The sequence below is a fragment of the Bufo bufo genome, chromosome 5, assembly GCF_905171765.1.
Source record: "Bufo bufo chromosome 5, aBufBuf1.1, whole genome shotgun sequence".
Classification (NCBI taxonomy): Eukaryota; Metazoa; Chordata; class Amphibia; order Anura; family Bufonidae; genus Bufo; species Bufo bufo.
In genome coordinates, this window is record NC_053393.1 from 153,605,329 (window position 1) to 153,629,345 (window position 24,017).

The 24,017-nt window shown below is 45.0% G+C and overlaps 1 protein-coding gene across 2 annotated transcripts in view; it reads left to right on the forward strand.

Annotated features, from left to right (window-relative positions):
* The window catches only part of AQP4 (aquaporin 4), a 122,165-nt gene extending 106,970 nt beyond the window's left edge, over window positions 1-15,195 (forward strand). For both annotated transcript variants that reach the window (XM_040432634.1, XM_040432635.1), the window contains exons 4-5: window positions 5,796-5,876; window positions 14,494-15,195. In XM_040432634.1, coding sequence (XP_040288568.1) covers window positions 5,796-5,876; window positions 14,494-14,757 — 345 coding nt within the window. In that variant the 3' untranslated portion in view covers window positions 14,758-15,195. The remainder of the gene's footprint in view (window positions 1-5,795; window positions 5,877-14,493) is intronic.
* Window positions 15,196-24,017: the final 8,822 nt, after the last annotated feature.

The following is a 24,017-nucleotide window of genomic DNA, read 5'->3' on the forward strand; positions in this document are numbered from 1 at the left end:
TCTGGCTGGTCAGGGGACTGGAGACGTGGAGCCTAGATCTCACAGCCACATGAGCCCTGTGGGGGCTAAACTGGAGGAGGAGGGGGAGAACATTGGAGCACAAGCAATGTGTATTGAAATGGGTGGTTTTTCTACATAAGTGACAGGAGAGGAGGAGCAGGAGCAGTCGGAGGAGCATGAGGGAGATGAGGAAGACAAGGCAGATGACCCAGGCACACCGTGGCAGTATGAAATGGAGATGGAGGCAGGGAGTCCCTCCAAGTCACTTGCGCAAATAGCCTGCTGCATGCTCACTTGCTTGGGTAGTGACAGCCCTCTGCGCTCTCGTTCCAATACCATGGCTGCTGTGGCGGGGTGGGGGAGTAGGAGCAGTACCAGCTCCATCAGTAGTAGTTTGAGTTTAGAGTCGATGATGAGCAGCTTTCTTAACCCGCCTAGTGAAGAAATTACTCACCAGCAGCAGCAGCTAGACCTAGAGCAGAACCTGAACCAGCAGGTGGTGGCATACTTGACAGCACCCTGCCACCCCACATTGAAGATCCGCTGGACTACTGGGCAGCCTAGAAAAGCTGTCCTGCGTGGCCAGTATTGTGTGGCATCAGAGCAGGTATTTAGTGCGGCGGGGTGCCATAGTTACCCCAAGGAGAACTCGCCTGTCCACCCAAAATGTGGAGAGACTGACCCTTGTCAAGATGAATCAAGCGTGGATCAGTCAGGATTTCCACCCACCAATGCCTGATGCATCAGATTAGATCATCCATGCAGCCTCACCCAAACCTTGACAAAAGAGACCGGTTACTTCTGGCTACCTGCCTCAACTACTATTCTGATGCTGCCACCCACCTGATGCTGCACACCTGATACCAAGTGCTCCTTCCAACACCCACAATCCTCAGTGGGTACTGTTATTGCCACCCACCACCCCACTCTGTCACCGGGTCACTCTGTGGTTTCCTCATGTTGCTACCACCTCACCACTCAGTTCTCCTCATGCTGCTGTTGCCACCTCCACACTATGTCATTGTACCACTATGTGTTCTCCTCATGCTGCTGCTGCCACCTCCACACTGTCATTGTTCCACTCTGTGGCCTCGTCATGCTGCTGCTACCTCCACACTATGTCACCTTGCCACTCTGTTGTCTCTTCATGTTGCTGCTAACTCATAACTCTGTATCTGGGACACTCTGTGGTCTCCTCATGCTGCTGCTGCTGCCACCTCGAAACTCTGTCATTGTGCCACTCTATGGCCTCTTCATGCAGCTGCCACCTCCACACTATGTCACCTTGCCACTCTGTGGCCTATCTCATGTTGCTGGTGCCACCTCCACACTCTGTCATTGTGACACTCTGTGGTCTCTTCATGCTGCTGCCAAATCCCCACTTTGTGATCTCCTCATGCTGCTGCTACCTCAAAACTATGTCACTGGGCCACCCTGTGGTCTCCTCATGCTGCTGCTGCCACCTCCACACTCTGTCATTGCAACACTCTATGGTCTCTTTATGCTGCTGCCAAATCACCACTCTGTGGTCTCCTCATGCTGCTACTGCCACCTTCACACTCTATCATTGTGCCACTCTGTGGTCTCTTCATGCTGCTGCCACCTTCATGCTCTGCTATTGTGCCACTCTGTGGTCTCCTCATGCTGCTGCCACTTCACCACTCTGTGATCTCTTCATGCTGCTGCCACATCACCACTCTGTGGTCTCCTCATGCTGCTACCATCTTCACACTATTTTACCTTGCCACTCTGTGGTCTCCTCATGCTGCTGCCAACTCACAACTCTGTCTCTGGACTACTCTGTGGTCACCTCATGCTGCTGCTGCCACTTCCACACTCTGTAATTGTGCCACTCTGTGGTCTCCTCGTGCTGCTGCCTCTTCACCACTCTGTGGTCTCCTCATGCTGCTGCCACCTTCACACTATGTCACCTTGCCACTCTGTGGTCTCCTCATGCTGCTGCCAACTCATAACTCTGTCTCTGGGACACTCTGTGGTCTCCTCATGCTGCTGCTGCCACCTCCACACTCTGTCATTGTGCCACTCTGTAGCCTCCTCATGCAGCTGCAACTTCCACACTATGTCACCTTGCCACTCTGTGGCCTTCTCATGCTGATGGTGCCACCTCCACACTCTGTCATTGCAACACTCTATGGTCTCTTTATGCTGCTGCCAAATCACCACTCTGTGGTCTCCTCATGCTGCTGCTGCCACCTTCACACTCTATCATTGTGCCACTTTGTGGTCTCTTCATGCTGCTGCCATTTCACCAATCTGTGGTCTTCTAATACTGCTGCCATATCACCATTCTGTGGTCTCCTCATGCTGCTGTCGCTTCCACACTATGTGAGCTTACCACTCTGTGGTCTCCTCATCCTGTTTTCCAACTCACAACTCTGTCTCTGGGCCACTCTGTGGTCTCCCCATGCTGCTGCAGCCACCTCCACACTATGTCACCTTGCCACTCTGTGGCCTTCTCATTCTGCTGGTTCCACCTTCACACTCTGTCATTGTGCCACTTCGTGGTCTCTTCATGCTGCTGCCATCTCACAACTCTGTGGTCTTATACTGCTGCCATATCACCATTCTGTGGCCTCCTCATGCTGCTGCCATCTCTATACTTTGTCACCTTGCCACTCTGTGGTCTCCTCATGCTGCTGTCAACTCACAACTCTGTCATTGTGTCACTCTGTGGCCTCCTCATGCTGCTGCCACCTCCACATTATGTCACCTTGCCACTCTGTGATCTTCTCATGCTGTTGCCAACTTACAACTCTGTCTCTGGGCCACTTTGTGATCTCCTTATGCTGCTGCTGCCACCTCCACACTATGTCACCTTGCCACTCTTTGGCCTTCTCATGCTTCTGCCACCTCCACACTATGCCACCTTGCCACTCTGTGGTCTCCTCATGCTGCCGCCAACTCACAACTCGGTCTCTGGGCCACTCTGTGGCCTCCTCATGATGCTGCCACCTCCACGCAATGTCACCTTTCCAGTCTGTGGTCTCCTCATGCTGCTGCCACCTCCACACTATGTCACCTTGCCACTCTGTGATCTCCTCATGCTGCTGCCAACTCACAGCTCTGTCTCTGAGCCACTCTGTGGCCTCCTCATGCTGCTGCCCCTGCACACTATGTCACCTTGCTAGTCAGTGGTCTCCTCATGCTGCTGCCATCTCATAACTCTGTCTCCGGGCCACTCTGTGGCCTCTTCATGCTGCTGCTACTACCTCCACACTCTGTATTGTACCACTCTGTGGTCTCCTCTTGCTGCTGCTACCTCAACACGATGTCACTGGGCCACTCTGGGGTCTTCTCATGATGCTGCTGCCACCCCACACTATGTCACCTTGCCAATCTGTGGCCTCCTCATGCTGCTGCAACCTCCACACTATGTCACCTTGCCACTCTATGGTCTCCTCATGATTCTACTACCTCCACATTATGTCACCTTGCCACTCTGTGACCTCTTCATGCTGCTGCCATCTCCACACTATGTCACCTTGCCACTCTGTGGTCTCCTCATGCTTCTGCCAACTCACAACTCTGTCTCTGGGACACTCTGTGGCCTCCTCATGCTACTGCCCCCTCCACACTGTCACCTTGCCAGTCTGTGGTCTCTTCATGCTACCGCCAACTCACAACTCTGTCTCTGGGCCACTCTGTGGCCTCCTCATGCTGCTGCTACCATCTCCACACTGTGTCATTGTGCCACTCTGTTGATGGTGCTGCCACTTTACCACTCTGTGGTCTACTCATGCTGCTGCTACCTCAACACTATGTCACTGGGCCACTTAGTAGTCTCATCATGCTGCTGCTGCCACCTCCATACTCTGTCCTTGTTCCACTCTATGGTCTCCTCATGCTGCTGCTGCCACCCCATACTATGTCACCTTGCCAGTCTGTGGCCTCCTCATGCTGCTGCTGCCACCTCCACACTCTGTCATTGTGCCACTCTGTGGTCTCTTCATGCTGCTGCCACCTCCATGCTCTGCTATTGTGCCACTCTGTGGTCTCCTCATTCTGCTGCCACTTCACTACTCTGTGATCTCTTCATGCTGCTGCCACATCATCACTCTGCTGCTACTTCAACACTCTGTGGTCTCCTCAAATTGCTGCAAAATCACCACTCTGTGGTCTCCTCATGCTGCTGCCACTTCATTATTCTGTTGTCTTCTCATGCTGCTGCCACATCACCACTCTGTGGTCTCCTCATGCTGCTGCCACCTCACCACTATGTCACTGGGCCACTCTGTAGACTTCTCATTCTGTTCCCACCCTCCACATTTCATGACAGGGCCACTATTTTGACTTTTTCGCCTGGTTGACATCATCATTTATTAGAATTTTCTTCTGAACTGTCAGAAGGAAGGAAAAATGAGATGCACAACGGATCCTGTCTATGTAGCAGCTGTAAGGCCTGTATGACATAGTCCCATCAAAATTGTGATTTAGTAGCCAAAAGCAGGAGTGGGTACAAAACACAGAAGACATGCAAATATTCCATTCACGTGTCATCTCTGTTTTGGATCCACTCCTGTTTTTTGTTTGGCTTTAGCAATACTGATGGATTACTGACCAAATGCTGACCAACTGAAGGCAGATGCTCCACAGACAGGATCTGTGTTTTGGGGGTTATTGATCTGACGGATCAGAGGAAGGGCAAAATAATCAGTGAGGTCAACAAAAACTTAATTCCGGCACCCTCTCCACTCTGTCGGGGGGGCTCTACTTGTATAAGCGTTTAATAGAACAGGTTCTGTAGACATCTATGAGGAATCAGCTGACGACGGTGTAAAAAGAGTGCGCTTCTTCTTGACGCTAACATTGACCTGTAAGGCTGAGTTCACACTTGAGTTATTTGGTCAGTTTTGGCCCTGTAACTGCCCAAATAAGTGAAGTGTGCAGTGATTCTAAGAGTAACACCTGTCATCTGCGTGTTATACTGACTCACAGTATTGTTTCACTACCACAGCAGACTCCCTATGCGTGTTACTGCAAGGCACAGTGTTCTACACAACTATGCAGGCTCTCTACAGCCAGGAAATAGCAGTTTTTTAACGCGATTCGCCATAAATAAATTCAGATCGAATCAAATCTTTTCAGAAAATTTGGCGAAACGGACGAATAGAATTTTTGAGAAATTCGCTCATCTCTAGAAACAATGCATGGATGTAGAAATCCTTAAATAAATCCTTATTCGAGTCTAAAAAATGTCTACCATATGCCCGGGACCCTCACACAGAATTGACTTACCAGGCTCCCTGCGCCGCTCCTAGTTCCTGCACTGCCACTACTGCTTCTCCCTGTGAGCGGATGAAAACATCTGGTGTCAGGGGGAGGGAGCAGCCAATGTCAGGTGGTGACGGGGACAAGCTTTCCTAGCATTGCGTGTTTTCTGGCCAGCTGGTGGTCGGGACTGTGTCTTATCTCACCTTTGTGATGGCAAGATGAGACAACCCCTTTAACCAGACAATTTCTGAACTACACAGTTGCAGCAAACTTAAAATTGCCACAAAATTGACACAAATAATTGAAAGTGTCAAGTTAAAATTTGCTGCAATTGAAGGGTTGCTATATCTGTAAATACATATCTAAAAGAATCAAGAAACAATCATTTTCATTACTACCATGCCTGAATTGGCTTACATATGGCTTACTGAAGGATTATACGCCTATAGCGCTATATTAAAATGTTTTCTTTCTATAAAGCATTGTCATTATTATAAATATTGTCTTCACTTTTAATGCAACAAGTTTCTAACATTATTGAATATGCGCCAATGTTTTATCAGCTCAATTATACAGGAGCCAGCATGAATCCAGCTAGATCTTTTGGACCAGCTGTCATTATGAACATATGGGAACACCATTGGGTAAGATAAGCTATACTCAGTATTAATATTGTTGCTGACATCTTCGGTTTTGTGAGTTTTATGGTCTGTCTGTAAAAGTGGCATACAACTCGGGCAACATCATTACCAGCAGCGACATTGTAGTCCAAGATGCATCCAGACATCCTCCCCAAACTTTTTTGACTGTAATACAATTGCAGTTGCCTGCAAGCGTGTGTGTCAGGCCTACAGCGTGTACTGTGCCAACTACTACCAGTGCCCAGTTGCACCACTCATATCTGGTGTCACAGTAGCTTGCACGCATAGTACAACTAATCGGGAAAAAAAGGACAGGCAGAGGCAGGCCACCCCGCAGGGGCCGTCGTGGTCGTGGTGCTGTGACTTCCTTTGGCCCTAGAATAATGCCCAGTGTTCAGAGGCCATGTACCCTGAACTCGAAAAGTTCTGAGGACATAGTTGACTGGCTAACACAGGACACCCAATCTTCTACAGCTTCCGCTCGGAACCTTGACGCACCATCTTCCTCCAGCTCAGCTTCGGGCACCTCTCAAGTTACCACTCGCCCGCCTGCCGCCACCACCAACACTAGCACCACAGCTGCTTCACTTGATCTGTCAGAGGAGTTATTTACACATCAGTTGGAAGAAATGAGTGATGCGCAACCATTATTGCCAGAGGATGTAGATAACAGGGATATGTCTCAGTCAGGCAGCATTACACACATGGACGTACGGTGTGATGATGATGATGTTGTACCCGCTGCTGCTTCCTTTGCTGAGTTGTCAGATACAAGTGAAGCGGTTGATGACGATGTGTCATTGGATGTCACGTGGGTGCCCGCTCGAAGAGAAGAAGAACAGGGGGAAAGTTCAGATGGGGAGACAGAGAGGAGGAGGAGATGAGTTGGAAGCAGGGGGAGGTCGTCGCAAGGAGCTAGTGGCACAGTCAGACAGCATGTATCGGCACCCGGGGTCAGCCAGACAGCACGCCAATCAACGCATGCTGTTGCCACCACCAGAATGCCGTCATTGCAAAGCTCAGCAGTGTCGCATTTTTTTTGTGTGTCTGACTCTGATAACAGCGATGCCATTTGCAACCTGTGCCAAAAGAACTGAGTCGTGGGAAGTCCAACACCCACCTAGGTACAACTGCTTTGCAAAGGCACATGATCTCAAATCACAAACACCTATGGGATCAACACATAATGAGTACAAGCAGCACACAAACTCAAAGCCACCATCCTCCTCCTGGTCCAGCATCTTCAGCCACGGTAACTACTGCTGTCCTCCCTGCCCCCTCTCAACCATCCGCCACTCCACCTCTCGCCTTCAGCAGTTCCTGCTCATCTGCCCACAGTCAGGTGTCTGTCAAGGAAATGTTTGAGCGTAAGAAGCCAATGTCACAGAGTCACCCCCTTGCCCGGCGTCTGACAGCTGGCTTGTCGGAACTCTTAGCCCGCCAGCTTTTACCATACAAGCTGGTGGAGTCTGAGGCCTTCAAAAAATTTGTAGCTATTGGGACACTGCAGTGGAAGGTACCCGGCCGAAATGTATTTTCACAAAAGGCAATCCCCAACCTGTACTCTATTGTGGAAAAGGAAGTCATGGCATGTCTGGCACACAGTGTTGGGGCAAGGGTCCATCTGACCACTGATACCTGGTCTGCAAAGCATGGTCAGGGCAGGTACAGTACAGACCAAAAGTTTGGACACACCTTCTCATTCAAAGAGTTTTTTTTATTTCCATGACTATGAAGGCATCAAAACTATGAATTAACACATGTGGAATTATATACATAACAAACAAGTGTGAAACAACTGAAAATATGTCATATTCTAGGTTCTTCAAAGTAGCCACCTTTTGCTTTGATTACTGCTTTGCACACTCTTGGCATTCTCTTGATGAGCTTTAAGAGGTAGTCCCCTGAAATGGTCTTCCAACAGTCTTGAAGGAGTTCCCAGAGATGCTTAGCACTTGTTGGCCCTTTTGCCTTCACTCTGTGGTCCAGCTCACCCCAAACCATCTCGATTGGGTTCAGGTCCGGTGACTGTGGAGGCCAGGTCATCTGGCGCAGCACCCCATCACTCTCCTTCATGGTCAAATAGCCCTTACTTTCAAAGTTTTCCCAATTTTTCGGCTGACTGACTGGGTTCATTTCTTAAAGTAATGATGGCCACTCGTTTTTCTTTACTTAGCTGCTTTTTTCTTGCCATAATACAAATTCTAACAGTCCAGGTGTATCCACCTGACTTCTCCTCAACGCAACTGATGGTCCCAACCCCATTTATAAGGCAAGAAATCCCACTTAATAAACCTGACAGGGCACACCTGTGAAGTGAAAACCATTTCAGGGGACTACCTCTTGAAGCTCATCAAGAGAATGCCAAAAGTGTGCAAAGCAGTAATCAAAGCAAAAGATGGCTACTTTGAAGAACCTAGAATATGACATATTTTCAGTTGTTTCACACTTGTTTGTTATGTATATAATTCCACATGTGTTAATTCATAGTTTTGATGCCTTCAGTGTGAATCTACAATTTTCATAGTCATGAAAAAAAAGCTTTGAATGAGAAGGTGTGTTCAAACTTTTGGTCTGTACTGTATATCACGTACACTGCGCATTGGGTAAACCTGCTGACGGCTGCCAAGCATGGAATGCGTGGCTCTGCAGAGGAGTTGGTGACACCGCCACGACTTGCAGGCAGGCCTGCTGCCACCTCCTCTACTCCTCCTACTCCATCCTCTTCGCTAACCTCCTCGGCTGAGTCCTGTTCTGCTGCTGCGTCTTGCTCCACATCAACTGCACCCCCCCCCAGCTCCCCAGGGGCTATTCCACATCCCGGATACGACAGTGTCACGCCATCTTGGGGTTGACTTGCCTGAAAGCAGAGAGTCACACTGGACCAGCACTCCTGTCCGCCCTGAACGCACAGGTGGATCAGTGGCTGACTCCGCACCAACTGGAGATCAGCAAAGTGGTGTGGGCAAGTTGACACATGTGCCGTGCATGGCACCGGTGTTGAATCTTTGTGCATAAGTACCCAGGCTTACAGGACGTCCTCAAGCAGGCCAGGAAGGTGTGTGGCCATTTCAGGCGTTCCTACACGGCCATGGCGCACTTTTCAGATATTCAGCGGCGAAACAACATGCCAGTGAGGCGCTTGATTTGCGACAGCCCGACACGTTGGAATTCAACACTCCTAATGTTCGACCGCCTGCTCCAACAAGAAAAAGCCGTCAACGAGTATTTGTATGACCGGGGTGCTAGGACAGCCTCTGCGGAGCTGGGTATTTTTTTGCCATGTTACTGGACGCTCATGCGCAATGCCTGTAGGCTCATGCGCAATGCCTGTAGGCTCTTGCGTCCTTTTGAGGAGGTGACAAACCTAGTCAGTCGCACCGAAGGCACCATCAGCGACATCATCCCATTTGTTTTCTTCCTGAAGCGTGCCCTGCGAAGAGTGCTGGATCAGGCCGTAGATGAGAGTGAAGAGTAAGAGTTGTGGTCACCATCACCACCAGAAACAGCCTTATCAGCATCGCTTGCTGGACCTGCGGCAACGCTGGAAGAGGAGTCAGAGGAGGAATGTGGCTTTGAGGAGGAGGAAGACCAACCACAGCAGGCATGCCAAGGTTCTCGTTGTCACCTATCTGGTACCCGTGGTGTTGTACGTGGCTGGGGGGAAGAACAGACCTCAAATGACATCAGTGAGGACGAGGAACGGGACATGAGTAGCTCGGCATCCAACCTTGTGCAAATGGGGTCTTTCATGCTGTCATGCCTGTTGAGGGACCCTCGTATAAAAAGGCTGAAGGAGAATGACCTGTACTGGGTGGCCACACTACTAGACCCCCGGTATAAGCAGAAAGTGCCTGAAATGTTACCGAATTACCGGAAGTCGGAAAGGATGTAGCAGTTCCAAAACAAGTAAAAAAAATATGCTTTACACAGCATATAAGGGTGATGTCACAGCACAACGGGAATCTAACAGGGGAAGAGGTGAAAGTAATCCTCCTCCCAGGGCCGGATTAACGTAGGGGCTGATGGAGCTGCAGCTCCAGGCCCCTACCATAAAATAGGCCCATCTGCCAGCCAAAAGGCCTTTGGGAGGGTTAAAAGTCCTCTGTTGTACACAGCACAGCGTCACACAGCACACAGACAATGCAGAGACGCTCACCTCACGCTGGCAGCAGGAGCCTGAGGGAGGGACTCGGGAGGAGCATAATATGATCCTAGAGTGAAAGCTGCTTCTGCCAGCCCCTCCCCTCCCCGCCCACCAACCAATCAGAGCTGAGGCAAGGCAAGCACTAGCAGCTCTGAGTCATCTGAGTAGTACAGGGAGTCTTCACAGGTCCTGTAAGGGAACTGCACAGTGTAAAGTGTAGTTCCCAGGTTAGAACAGTGCATCTGCCAGGACCTGTGATGACATCATCTTCAACATCACAGGTCCTGCAGAATCTAGCAAAGGAACTGCACCAAAAATGGTGTAGTTCCTAGGTTTGAAAGGTACATCTGCCAGGACCTGTGATGACATCATCACAGGTCCTTCAACCCCTAACAGCAAGTATTAGAAGTTCACAATCAGCTCTGCATTGATCCATACAGACTGGTAAGAGGAGGTCCTCCACTTTTCATCATTTACCCCCCTTCCATGCCCTGTTTTTACTCATTGCTCACTCATGTATAATACTTCAGACAGGTACAGTGACCACAACCTCATGTACTTCACACACACAGTGACTATAATGCATAACTGACCACATATTTCTATAAACACTGCATCTGCAGTATTATACCTTGTATGCCTCACATCTATATATATATATATATACACACACACACACTGCATATATTAAACAATATTATAGATGCAATATGTACAGATATATAATATATATTGCAGTGTACTGATATGTGAGGTACAAGGTATAATATATGCAGTGTGTATAGATATATTGTATATACAGCAGTGTACTGATATGTTAGGTACGAGGTATAATAGATGGTGTGTACAGGTATATTGTATATACAGTATTGGATTGATATGTGAGGTACGAGCTGTAATTTATACCTCATATATCAGTACACCGCTGTATATACTATATACCTGAACACACTGCATATATTATACCACGTTCCTCACATATCAGTACACTGCTGTATACACTATACATCTGTACACACTGTATCTATTATACCTCGTTTGTGTGCCAGGCCTGTTTTGCAATCCCAATCCGGCCCTGATGGCATAAATTATAAAACAGCAGCGAACATAGTTCATGGAACAAAGAGAGAGGCCTGGAATGGGTAGTGGGAGGGGCTATAAAAGGGGAATGGGGGCCCAATTTAGATTCTTGCTATGGGGCCCAGTGATTTATATGTACGCCTTTGACAGGAGCAGAGAGATAAGAGAAGTGACAGATGACACAGAGTTTAGATTACAGGTTGAATTAACCCTTTAGGATCAAATTGGCTTCTCAGGAGATATATATGTTAAAGGCATCTCATTCAGTAGCTATATAACTAAGGGTGGGTTCACATCTCCTTTATGGATTCCGTTAAGTGGGGACTGTGGGGACTATTTTATTATCAGCCAGTGACTGTGTTACTGTAATACTGTTATCAATTCAGCACATAGTTTTCCCTGTGCATTCACATTTTACTTCACTTGGTTCGTTGTACTACTGTCAGTGTCAGACTGTTGTCACTGTGGGTAACAATGCACAACAGACAACAATGCACACCACAGTGACAGCTCCTGACTCCTCCTGTCCGGCGTCAGCCTCAGCTTCCCTTCACTATCACTATAATCAATCACTCTTCCTGATCCTGACTCACTCATTAGAGAGCTGAAGAGCCGACTGAGTCAGCAGCAGCAAGTGAATCGAATGGATAGCATCTGCGCATGCGCACCGGCACCTAGAGTCTTCGGTTCACTTGCGAGTCAGCTCAGGAGTCAGTGACTCAGCAAGTGAACCGAAGATCCGATTCATGAACCGATTCATCTGAAAGATCCGAACTTCCCATCACTATTGGGGTCATATCCGGCGGGCCGCGACATTACAGGAACAGCACCAGCTGCTCTGACGTCCTGCCGCCGGATATACGTCACAGGATATCCGGCGGGAGGACGTCAGAGCAGCTGGTGCGGTTCCTGTAATGCCGGCCCGCCGGATATGACCTCAGTGCGCCCGCGGTTATCCCTCCTGCACGCTGCGCTGTGTACAACCTGCTCAGCAGTTTCGACCAGCACACGGCCCACAGCGCTCAGCCACACCAGCTCGCGAGACAGCAGGAGCTTCTGGAGCAGGGCAGGTATCAGATAAACTCATCCAGTTGGAAGGGAGGGCAATCATAGTGCTGTTATGATTTATGGACACAGCTCTCAGCATGCTTAGCCAGCCTTCTATCTGGCTGTTTCTGAGCCTGTGGACTGTGACTCTCAAGAAGCACAGCCAGATAGAAGGCTGGCTAAGCATGCTGAGAGCTTTGTCCATAAATCATAACAGCACTATGAGAACTACTGACTGGCTAAGCATGCTGAGAGCTCAGTCTAAATACCATAACACATTAAAGAAATTACTGTTTCTAGCTGCTAGTCCACAGTCCACAGCAGCTAGAAACAGTAATTTCTTTAAAGGGATTCTGTCACCAGGTTTGACCCCTGTCAGCTAAACATATGCTGATGTTCAGGGCGTCTTCACGATTCCTAATGTGGGCTTATAAATGTCATCTGTGGGCTTATTTAGCTAAAAAACAGCTATTACTAACCTGTCAGTCAAACAAATAAGGTGCCCAAGGGGATGTTAATGGGTGCAAGATGCCCGCCGCACCCACCGCCGTTCGTGCCCAGCGCCGCCTTTCCGGACTTCTGCACCGCCTCCTAATCCTCTGTGCCGCCTCTCGCTCTACCTCCCTCCCCCCTCCTTCTGCTGTAAGATCTCGCGCTTGCGCACAGGGCTCTGCCTGATGCGCCCGTGCAGACTTCTCCATTTGGCTTCTTACAGCGAAGTGCGCATGCGCTGGCACTTCGCTCAACCCCTGTATGCGAGAGATCTTACAGCAGGAGGAGGGGGGGAGAGCGAGAGGCAGCACAGAGGATTAGGAGGCGGCGCAGAAGTCCGGAAAGGCGGCGCTGGGCACGAACGGCGGTGGGTGCGGCCGGCATCTTGCGCCCATTAACATCCCCTTAGGCACCTTATTTGTTTGACTGACAGGTTAGTAAAAGCTGTTTTTTAGCTAAATAAGCCCACAGATGACATTTATAAGCCCACATTAGGAATCGTGAAGACGCCCTGAACATCAGCATATTTTTAGCTGACAGGGGTGAAACCTGGTGACAGAATCCCTTTAATGTGTTATGTTATTTAGACACAGCTCTCAGCATGCTTAGCCAGCCTTCTATCTGACTGGCTAAGCATGCTGAGTGCTGTGTCCATAAATCATAACACAGCTCTATGAAAATTACTGTTTCTAGCTGCTGTTGTCCACAGTCCACAGCAGCTAGAAAACAGTAATCTTCATAGTCATGTTAAATGATCACTATAGTGTCAGGAAAACAAAGCGGTTTTCCTGACACTATAGTGCCCTGAGGGTGCCCCACCCTCAGGGTCCCCCTCCCGTGGTCCCCCTCCATGTTGCCAAGATAGACGCCAAATGAAGGGGTAGTTGCAGGAACAAAATACTTTAATGGTATCGATAAAATATATATGTAATTAAGACACTGAGTGCAGTTCCATAAAAAGGCCCAGCAAAATCCTCAGCACCAGGCTCATGATGCTCTTAATCCGGCCCTGCCTCCTCCTACCACGACCACGCCGGCAAGGACAGGACACTTTACAGACGTGTTGTTGATGGAGGACATGCAAGTCCTACGCATTGCCACAGCCCTTCGGGGTCCACCCTAAGAGAACGACTCGACCGACAGGTAGCAGACTACCTCGCCTTAACTGCAGATATCGACACTCTGAGGAGCGATGAACCCCTTGACTACTGGGTGTGCAGGCTTGACCTGTGGCCTGAGCTATCCCAATTTGCGATAGAACTTCTGGCCTGCCCCGCTTCAAGTGTCCAACCTATAGTTGGCTTAGAGGCATTCAGGCCCTTGTAAGGCACTCTGTAGCAGTGCTAATTCAAATACCTCTCCACTGTAGAAATTGCAGTGTTGCACATTTATTGTTTTATTCACTACATGTTTCAGGACCACACCGGTACCTTTGAAAGGTAATTCACAACATCTGTGCATCTTGTCCTTTTTTTGTTCATATTTTTGTGGTAAAAACACTAGCTTTAGTTAAAGGTTTGATGGAAATATGAAACAGAGGACATGTTTTTGATGTTGGGGTTTGTTTTTTGGATATTTCTTTATTTTTTTTTCCTTGTTTGTATTTTATAATAGAATGTTTAAGCTTTTGGCAATTTTTTCTTATCTGTGGGAGAAAAAATAAGGCACCAAAAAAATGTTCACACAGTTGTTTAGAAAAAAAACACCTCTTGAAAAACACCATAAAAACCACATGCAGTAAGGGAAAACACATAAGCAGTTTACATTTTTTATTTTATTTTTTACATAAAAAAACACCAAGGCAAATTTGTGCATAGGGGCCCTTAATGTTAATAATCTACTATCTTTTCCTAGGTGTACTGGGTCGGTCCAGTGGCAGGAGCAGTCCTGGCAGGAGCTCTCTATGAATATGTGTTCTGTCCAGATGTTGAACTCAAGAATCGCTTAAAGGAGGTCTTAAATAAGGCAACCCAATCATCCAAAGGGAAATACAGTGAAGTAGAAGAAAGAAAAAGTCAGATAGGATCAGATGAACTATTCCTAAAACCTGGGATTGTCCATGTTTTAGAAGAAAAAAAAGTTAAGGATACCTCTGGTGAGGTGTTATCTTCTGTATGACTAGAACCAGAAGCCAGAGAAAAGCCTTTACCATCAACATTTTTTTCAATCAAGGAAACCGATATATTATAAAGCAACTGTATTAACTAAAATACCTATATCATTCAGTACAAAGTACAACACAGCTTAAATCTACCACAGTGTAAAAACTACTACTATATAAGACACGCACGTAATCTTTGGATGCTGTCCTCTTGGCAAATCTGCGGTAAATAAGAGTGATCCTTAATTTAACAAGAAGTCAATATTGAGCCTCCAATCTGCCCGTTTAGCATCTAGATTGACAGTGCACATTAGTTTCAAGTACCCACTGGCAAATTCAAACAAATGGTTTTTCCTCTGGCATATAATTGGTTGTTGTCACCGCTGATTAAGAGATCCCCCTATTTAATCACTATCTGTAGAGAAGCAAATGCGCAACAAAGCTAACTCCTAAGATGAAATATAATTATTACAATCTTTTTTGTATTTTGAAAAACTATATATCTTTTTTTCACACTTTATGTTTATTATAGTAAACTTCTGAGAAAGTACTTTACCGATGAAGAAGCAGTTTGGGAAAACATCAAATGGCTTGAGGAAGAAAAAAATCTTTAAGCACCATTCTTTTCCTGTCCATGTCTTTTTTCCTTTGTTTGATTTGTTGAATGACTAGTAATTTATCAGGACCATACGAAAATAAAAGGTCTGAAACGCACTCTAAAAATAGACAAAGGCCTTACTCTTAGTTTGCGAAATGCACTTTTATTGTATGATGTGGAGAAAGCATATTACTTTAGTCTTTAATTATTCAAGTGTTTGGTAGAATACATTTAGGTAAAGTTGTCTTCTCCATACCAGTTTTATACCATCGAACCTAACACAGTAACCTTGTAGAGTATTTTAATAGGAAGCCTCATAACTGCTCAGCTGTTTCAAGCACCCATGCACATACTGAAACATATAAAAGATATCATTTGATTCCCCCCAAAAAAAACAAATTTTCACTCAATTATTAGATAATGGGAGAAAAGAAGAAATGAATCGCACATCCACTGCTAATGCTATGATCTCATCCCTGCATTTCTGCAGGAGACAGCACTAAATAGCGCATGTGTACCACCTCCTATGCTACATGCTAAATGAGGCATTAGTGATTAGACATTTTGATCAAAAGGCATAAGCCCACTCATCACGCCAAGGTTGCCTCTATGAGTGGGTCTTAACCTAACATTTGGAGCGGCGCTGCACGGCGACCACCGATGCTGAGGCGCCATCCTGGCCGACGGCTGGGCCCAGTAGCCAAACAGCACCCTTGCTGCCTGACCATGCCTGACCTAGCTCTGGGCCCCACCAACCAGCCAGAAAAACAGCACAGTGGCCCCCGTGCAGCACCGCACCATGTGAACAGTTGTCAACGCTCACCTCCTCTGAAGCTCACAGGGACTCCAACTGAGAGCATGATAGGCTAATTTAACCCCTACTGCAGAATACTAGGCTAATTAAAATCACCTGGCTCGAATGGAAGGAGTGCTGATCCAGGGACAGAACCTCTATACATTAGATAATGGAGGTGGTACACATGCGCTATTCAGTGCTGTCTCCTGCAGAAATGCAGGGATGAGATCATAGCATTAGCAGTGGATGTGCGATTCATTTCTTCTTTTCTCCCATTATCTTTCACTCAATTATGTTCCATTCTCTATTAAAATATACCTTGCATGAACAGTTACGATATCTAATGTTAATCTGTTTTTCCTTAGTGCTAACAGCAGAAAAACAATAGGATAATTCTGCTCCTGTGAACTGGTAGGACAGATGGAATTGAATGAGTAACTAATAAAACAATTAAGTGCACTCTCTACTATAAAGGTGGCAAGCATCCTACCCCAGTCTGTATTTAGAAAGATAGATAAAAATAATAATAAGAGGGATACTTGTGCAGCTTCCATTACATCCTACCAGCAGTACAATGGAGATATATCAAGAGGTAACCCCAGAGGGAGGGTCCTCTTGAGTACCATAACTCAGAACTGACCAACCAAAGGCAGTCCTTTCTGAATTCGAGAAATTCAACCTATAATGATTGATAAAGGAGAAGTGGGAGCTCCATGAGACTGCACAACAAATTTGGTTCAGAGGAATCAAACTTTTCACTGCCCAGAAAGTAGCTACTGCATGGGAGGAATGGTTCTAGCAAAGGTAGGAGGATCCAGATTTTGAGATTACCTGGTTTACCTGGCCTTCAGGCCTTTTTTAGGAGCAGAAAAAAATAATAAAGAAATTCTCATCATTCTTGGAGGAACAGGACCTATGAAGATACATTTTTAGACATCTAGGGATGTCCAGAGAGTGTAATTGCTGCTTCCAGAGAATAATCCAGAAAACACACTAGGAGAGACATGACCTGGTTTATATTCTCAAAGTAAGGAACCTTAGAAAAGAAGGTAGTTACTGTAAGTATCTTAATTAGATCTATCTGCGAGGAAGGTCATATGTGGTTCAAAGGCCGAGAAGGCCTGAAGCTCCCTAATCCTTTTAGCTGATGTAGCCAGAAAAATGCAACCTAGCAAGATAGAAACTTTATATTCCCCTCCTCCAGCAGCTCAAATGGGTAGATGCGCAGGACCCTAAGGACCACTAAGAAATCCCACTGTGGAACTGAGTGTAAAGCCACCGATTTCACACTTGAGGCCCCTTCCTATTAAAAATAAAAGTAAAGTAAAGGTGGACCATCTGTTTCTGCCCATTATGACAGAAAAAAACACACTGTGGTGGGGTGTTAGCAGCCTTTATAGTGTAGGGCAGCTGTTTTTTTGTAATGTAGCTATCCATAAAATCTAAATTATTCCAGTTTTCACACTACCAACTGGAGAACACGCAATATGCTGACAGATCCTATTCTCTGCAGCTTACCACTCACCTTTGCTGTGTAGGTTGAGACAGACCCAGACAGAGAGCAGAAAATTGAATAACAGATAAAGGCTCTATTTTAACTTTGGACGCGTATATTAGATATTATAGCAACCTTATACACACAGATAAGGTTCTATATACAGTAACTATAACCCTCTTTGGTTACTTGGGCAAAAGGCAAGCACAGTGTATAATCATAGAGCAGGGATCAGCAAGCTTCGGCACTCCAGCTGTGGTGAAACTACAACTCCCAGCATGCACACTTGATTGGCTGTTCTCAGAACTTCAATAGAAGAGAATGGAGAATTCCGGGAGTTGTAGTTTCACAACAGCTAGAGTGCCAGAGGTTGCTGACCCCTGTCATAGAGTATATAAAGTCATTGTATTCATGTCTATTTTAGCTTACTTTTCCAATACTTCATAAAAATTATATTTAATTTACAAGACATAACCGGTTTTCTCCATATGTCATTGTGTAGACTGTGAAAGGGATCCAGACTCCAAACTATCATGACTCCGCAGGTAGTTTTCTGAAACGCAACAAAATCAGATGCCGTCCTGGTTAGGATTATGTGGAATGGGGTGACCGTTTAAGATGACTATTTTACAAAATCGAATATGTGAACTGTGATGAATTACCAAATGTGGAGAACATCATAAATGCCACTTATTAGATAAAACAATCTTACACTTCTCTTTTTCCAGATATTGTACAGTAATCACCCACTTACAGTATATGTATATTATCTAATAAACGTACAATTTATTAACGCACTATAGTATTGATATCGAGTTCCTTAAGTCTGAGAAAAGTAAATGGAAAACAGCAGGTCATGGTGTAGATGTTGCATCACACTGATACCATCCTAGGATTGGACATTGCCTTCATAACAATTTACTGCAATCATATGCTGTATATTATATAATTCTACGTGGTGATCGATGGGTACCCTATTATTTCTACTGTGTAACCTGATTGGTGGAATTTCGCTTGTATATCTGAAGGTCTGTCTTCTCCATGGAAAACCGGCTATGAAATCAATCAACATGAAATATTGGAAGATAGCCCGGCTGGGGGGCGGGGGTGGGTGCATCCCTATTTCCTATATACTGCAATGTGTATGAATAAAGTAGTGGGTAAAGTATTAATATGAGACAGGAATGCAAGGTTTAGATGTATAAACAGTACATATATACAATTTCCACAGCAAAATAAACCAAATGCATTGTCTTTTATTGTCACACACACGGGTGTTTACATAGAACCCATGGGTGTGCAAACAAAGGCCCAAAACTCAGGATGGGTCTGCTTTTATTAAAGTTAATATCTGCCAGTCTATTTTAGGTGCAAAATATTATGCTGATTTCAGTTCATATTATATATCTACTGTATATGGGGCAACTTCTTTTTTCTGACATGATAAATGGTAATTGTAGTAGCATGCAGCCACCACTAGATGGCTCTTACATGAGGATATATATAACCAGCAGTGGAATCACTGGAAGCTGTATATATCTGAGTTGACCCAAGTGGGGGCTGCAGCTAGCTGCCATGACAGTGTCAGTCCTGGGCTCCCTGTCACCATGACCCCACACCGTAGATGTCTACAGTAATCTTCTCCTGCCTCTATAGCAGCACTATTAGCAAATTATTAAATTAGACTATGTAGGTTAAAGTGATGAAGCTATCCTGACCTAAACATGAATCCACTGTGATTATTATTTAATCTTCAACCGTGATATTACTTTACTTTTGCGTTAGATTTTTTTTCTTTACAAAAGGAATGTTTTCATCACAAGAAGAGACCCCCTGGCATCCAATATAAAGTGCTAAGATTCATATGGATTCATGTTGCACCCTGAGGCAATGCTGGACTGTGTTAATATGTGGGAAATAATTTCTAATATATTTCAAAAACAGGAAATGCAGCCTTAGCTTCGCTTCTTAGAAGACAAAGGGGTATAGGACTATGAATTTATACGACAATTCTCTGTTGCTCAGACATTTGGGTAGAAGAGCATTTTATATTGCATAAAGCAGTTCCATAAGTTGCAAATAAAAGTGCAATGAAAAAAAAATATATATATAAAACATGTATCGGGGGTAGCTTAAAGGGCTTATCCAACCCCTATAATGCTCCCAAAATGCCCGGGCCCCTAATACTAGTCATACTTACCCTGCTCTCCGTCACACGCGTCGCTTCTAATGACCGCACGTCCGCCATTGCATGTCCCTGTCGCACGGATCAAAACATCCAGGGACGGGAGGGGGAGAGGAGGGGGGCATCCAATAGTAGGCTGCGATGGAAATGATCCTCCCCTAGCATCGCGGGTGACACTAGGGAGGCTCGTTCCCGCTACAGCCTGCTATTTGCTAACAGCCCCCCATCGCTGGATGTTTTGATCCACGTGACGGGAAGATGCAGTGGTGGCCATGCAGGCATCAGAAACGACGAGGGTGCCGAGGAACGTATGACCGGTATCAGGGGCCCAGTCATTTTGGGGAGCATTAAAGGGTTGTTTTTTTAATTTTTCATGACACTTTTATTTGCATCTTATGGAATTGCTTTATGCAATATAAAATACTGTTCTACCCAAATCACTTTTTTTAAGAGCAGGAACAATTTAAGAAATACAGAAAAGAAGTTCAGGCAGAATAAAATTCTCTGGAGTTGCTCTCAGAGCACCCACAGAGTGAGAAGCCCCTGAAGAGAGGCTTCTGCAATGTGCTGGTGATATACTGTACATCACTGCGCCTCTGTGCTGGCCAAGGACAGAATACAAGGGCCATACATTGTTTTTTAATACAATCCTGGTTTTGTTTGGGAAAAAATCACATAAATCAGCACCAAAACTATACTGTGTGAACAAGGCACACTTGAAGGGGATGTTTCATCAGAAAATGACCGACTGTTTAAATCATATTTTCATGTTTAACACATTTTTTAATAATATTTTAAATTTTCCGTGTAAATATCTATATTTAAGGATAAACCATAAAAACCGGAGTGAGTTAAGATGGATCCATTTGTGGGAAAATTATTTTAAAGCTATGTCTTGAGCTAGAACTAAATGGATTTTTAACTTACCGTAAATTCTCTAGTTCCATTTGGCTTAAAGGGGTTCTGCACTTTGTTTAAACTGATGATCTATCCTCCTTCATGTTTTTTATTTATTCTAGATAAATACCTTTATTGCGGGGTACCCAACGCTGATGCTGCCACCCTGCCTGTTTTTTTAAAATATCCCTCGTGCGCCCCCCTGTAATTTTCCCGCTCAGTATGATAATACTGAGCATCGGTACAGGGAGGAGGAGATGCCAGGGTTTCTCAATGGGCTTCACCTTCTCTCTGGCTGTGCCATGATCCAATCACAGCGGAGAGCGTCCCAGCCAGGGAGAAAAAAAAAACTTACCTTCTCCCTGGCTGTGACGCTCTCCGCAGTGATTGGATCATCAAAAATAAATAAAAACCATGAAAGGTTCTCTTTAAATTCCCTACTTTCATGATATAATATCACTGTGGCGCCAACATTTTACGTTTTCCATAAATTTCTTCCGAAAGCCAAATCCCCCTAACTTTTTGTAAATAGTTTACAGTTAGGCTAGTTTCACACTTGTGTTAGACATCATCGGCAGGCTGTTACGGTAGGGAGCAGCCTGCCAGAGATCTCTGGAGCCTGAGATCTATCTAATACCTGCCAGCCCCATGAACTATAATGGAGACTGGCGGAGATCCGTTCGCAACCTGGCAAACATGCCGAGAATTGGCTGGACTAAAATTGCCTTGCCGGTTTATGGCCAGATCTCCGCTGGTCCCCATTATAGTTAATGAGGCTGGACGGCACAACATAATGAATGCAAGAATACAAGTATTTACTGAAACAGACATGTCAGGAAAGCTAACTGGTCATCTTTATGTCTAATATACGTCAGGCATGCGGGACAAAATGTTCTTCATAATTTTAATTGTTCTTAAATATTTAACAATAATATCATGGCATTTTTTTATAGTATTTTATATCCCTTGGCATATGTGGCATCTTCTACAGGCAAGTTTATCAGTAGTCAAAAAGAATTACAGTGTATGTAGGCAAAATGCGGATATATATTTGACTGCTGAAGGCATAGTTAGTGTTGCATGTCAGCCCCAAGACCCATGACCTCTTGAAGAAAGTGATTATAAAAGTTTCATTGTACATAGTTGTCTTACTTGTCCCCTTCATCTTGCGTATTCAAAGACCAGTGGATTTACAATAAGAGAAAGGTGTCAACCACAGAGTAAGATTTAATGATTAAATACGACAGACCGTAGACAAAATGGACCGGAAGGATCATGAAATGTACACAAGTGATGGGCTACGCTGTTCCTTGCCTCAGGTACTGCTCTAGAGAAACAGCTGCATAGACTCTACCAAGAAACAACTGAGGCAGCTGTACTGCCTATTATATATACAGAAAACCACATATGTTACTAAAATACTTGTTTCTTTAGACTTGAGACAAGAAGAGGTTACTTGCTAAGATGTTTAACAATATTAGGTTCCATTGGCTTAATCTTCTGACATGTAGCACAGTGTCTTATCTTGAAAAATTATATCAACTATCCTGTAAATCTGATCACATGGTGCTAAAGTAATTGAACACACATTAAGAAACACAGAGGTAAATTGGTATGGCGTTGACTAAATTAGGGTGCCTTTTGTTTAATAATTTTGGTCAATCCCATTTAAACAGAGTACTCAAACCATAAGTTGCTTACAGAGTGTCCCATTGCTGGTCTATTCAAACCCATGGGCTGTCATGTAATGTACAGATATGCTGGGTCCTCCAGAGCAAGATACACTCTTTGTAGCCATTCTTTGCTGTGGTCCTAAAGAGGGGAATCCCCAGAATTCCCCAATAAGGTGTTGGAAAATACATAGGTCTTTAAAACCTAAGGTGCTAATCCTATTTTAACGCCTGTTCTTGATAATTATCTTGATAATAATCCTGCCCAAATATCAGGAATGTAATAGCGCTCATAGTTGTTGAACCTGTCCTAATTTAGGTTCATTAGCATTACTATATTTTTGAAAATTCTACAGTGGTAGTTATAGCCCAGGGTCTTCTGTTGGCCCACCCCATTAATGATTTTTTTTAGCTTCCTAATATATCCTGGGAATATTAAATGGTGCAATTAGAAAGTATAACTTGTCCTGTAAAAAAACATATGGGTATGTAAAAAAACATTTAAAAAAATATGGGTACGTGAACTGAAAAATAATAAAGTTATGCCTTTTGGAAGGCAGAGTAAAAAACAAAAATGGAAAATGGCTGCTTCGGGAAGTCGGACAGCACTTTAAAGTAAATAATATTGAAGGATGGAATGTAACCTGACCAATCTATCCTGTTAAACCATGTTGGGCAGGCATTTTTCTGAAATCATTCAGCATACTTGATAACATGAGTATTAAATATAGAGAAGCATTCAGATTGGCCGTGCCGTGCTTAACTAAAATAAAATACTTTGTTATGAAGTATGTGGTGTAGTGTGGATTGCACTACTATAGCAGAATATCATAAGATTTCAAGACTGTGTCATGTTCATCAATATCTTTTGCTAAAGGAAGTTCAGTATAACAAATCTTTTCTCAAGTTCAGCAGTAAGCTAAAGAAAAGCTTGGAGATTGCTGAATCATTGATAAAGCAGAGCACAAACGATGGAACGCTGCAGAATTCAAACAGAGCCAATTTTCTTTATCTGTGATAGTATGTTCCATCTACAGTATATGAGTCTATTATCATACATATCCTACTGCAGGATACAAAGACATATTTGTGTCTCTCGATTATTGAGGAAACGAGAACGAGTTGCAAGTGCCTCTTTTTACGCCGCCCTTTCCACTTTTCCAAAAGGGGCATGGCAGGAGAGGGACAGTGGCCAACAGACAAGATAAAAAGCACTGGTCTTGATAAATCTCCTCCATAGTGTGATGCAATATATTTAAAAAAATGAAGATAACATACGAAAGACTGTAACCGTGATTTATAAAGACTGGTGTGTACTATGACATTCTTGATAAGGCCTGCTCGGCCAGAAGAGGCATTTAATTTATGATGAGGTGCAGACCTTATAATAAATTAAATGCCTCCTCATGCAGTCCAGATACCAGATTAAAATGTACTCCAGCTTATAGCTGTCATAGATTTTAGTCATCATTTACGCCAGTTTCTGGTGTAAATGATCAAAAATGTGCCAGGCCTAAAGAAAACAATGTGTCAGGAGCTCCCCTTGTATTGCTGTGCAGAGTCAGTCTGGGAGGGTTGCTATGCCTATGAGAGCTGGGCCCTTCTTTGTTGAAAAAAATAGACGGCGGATTACGCC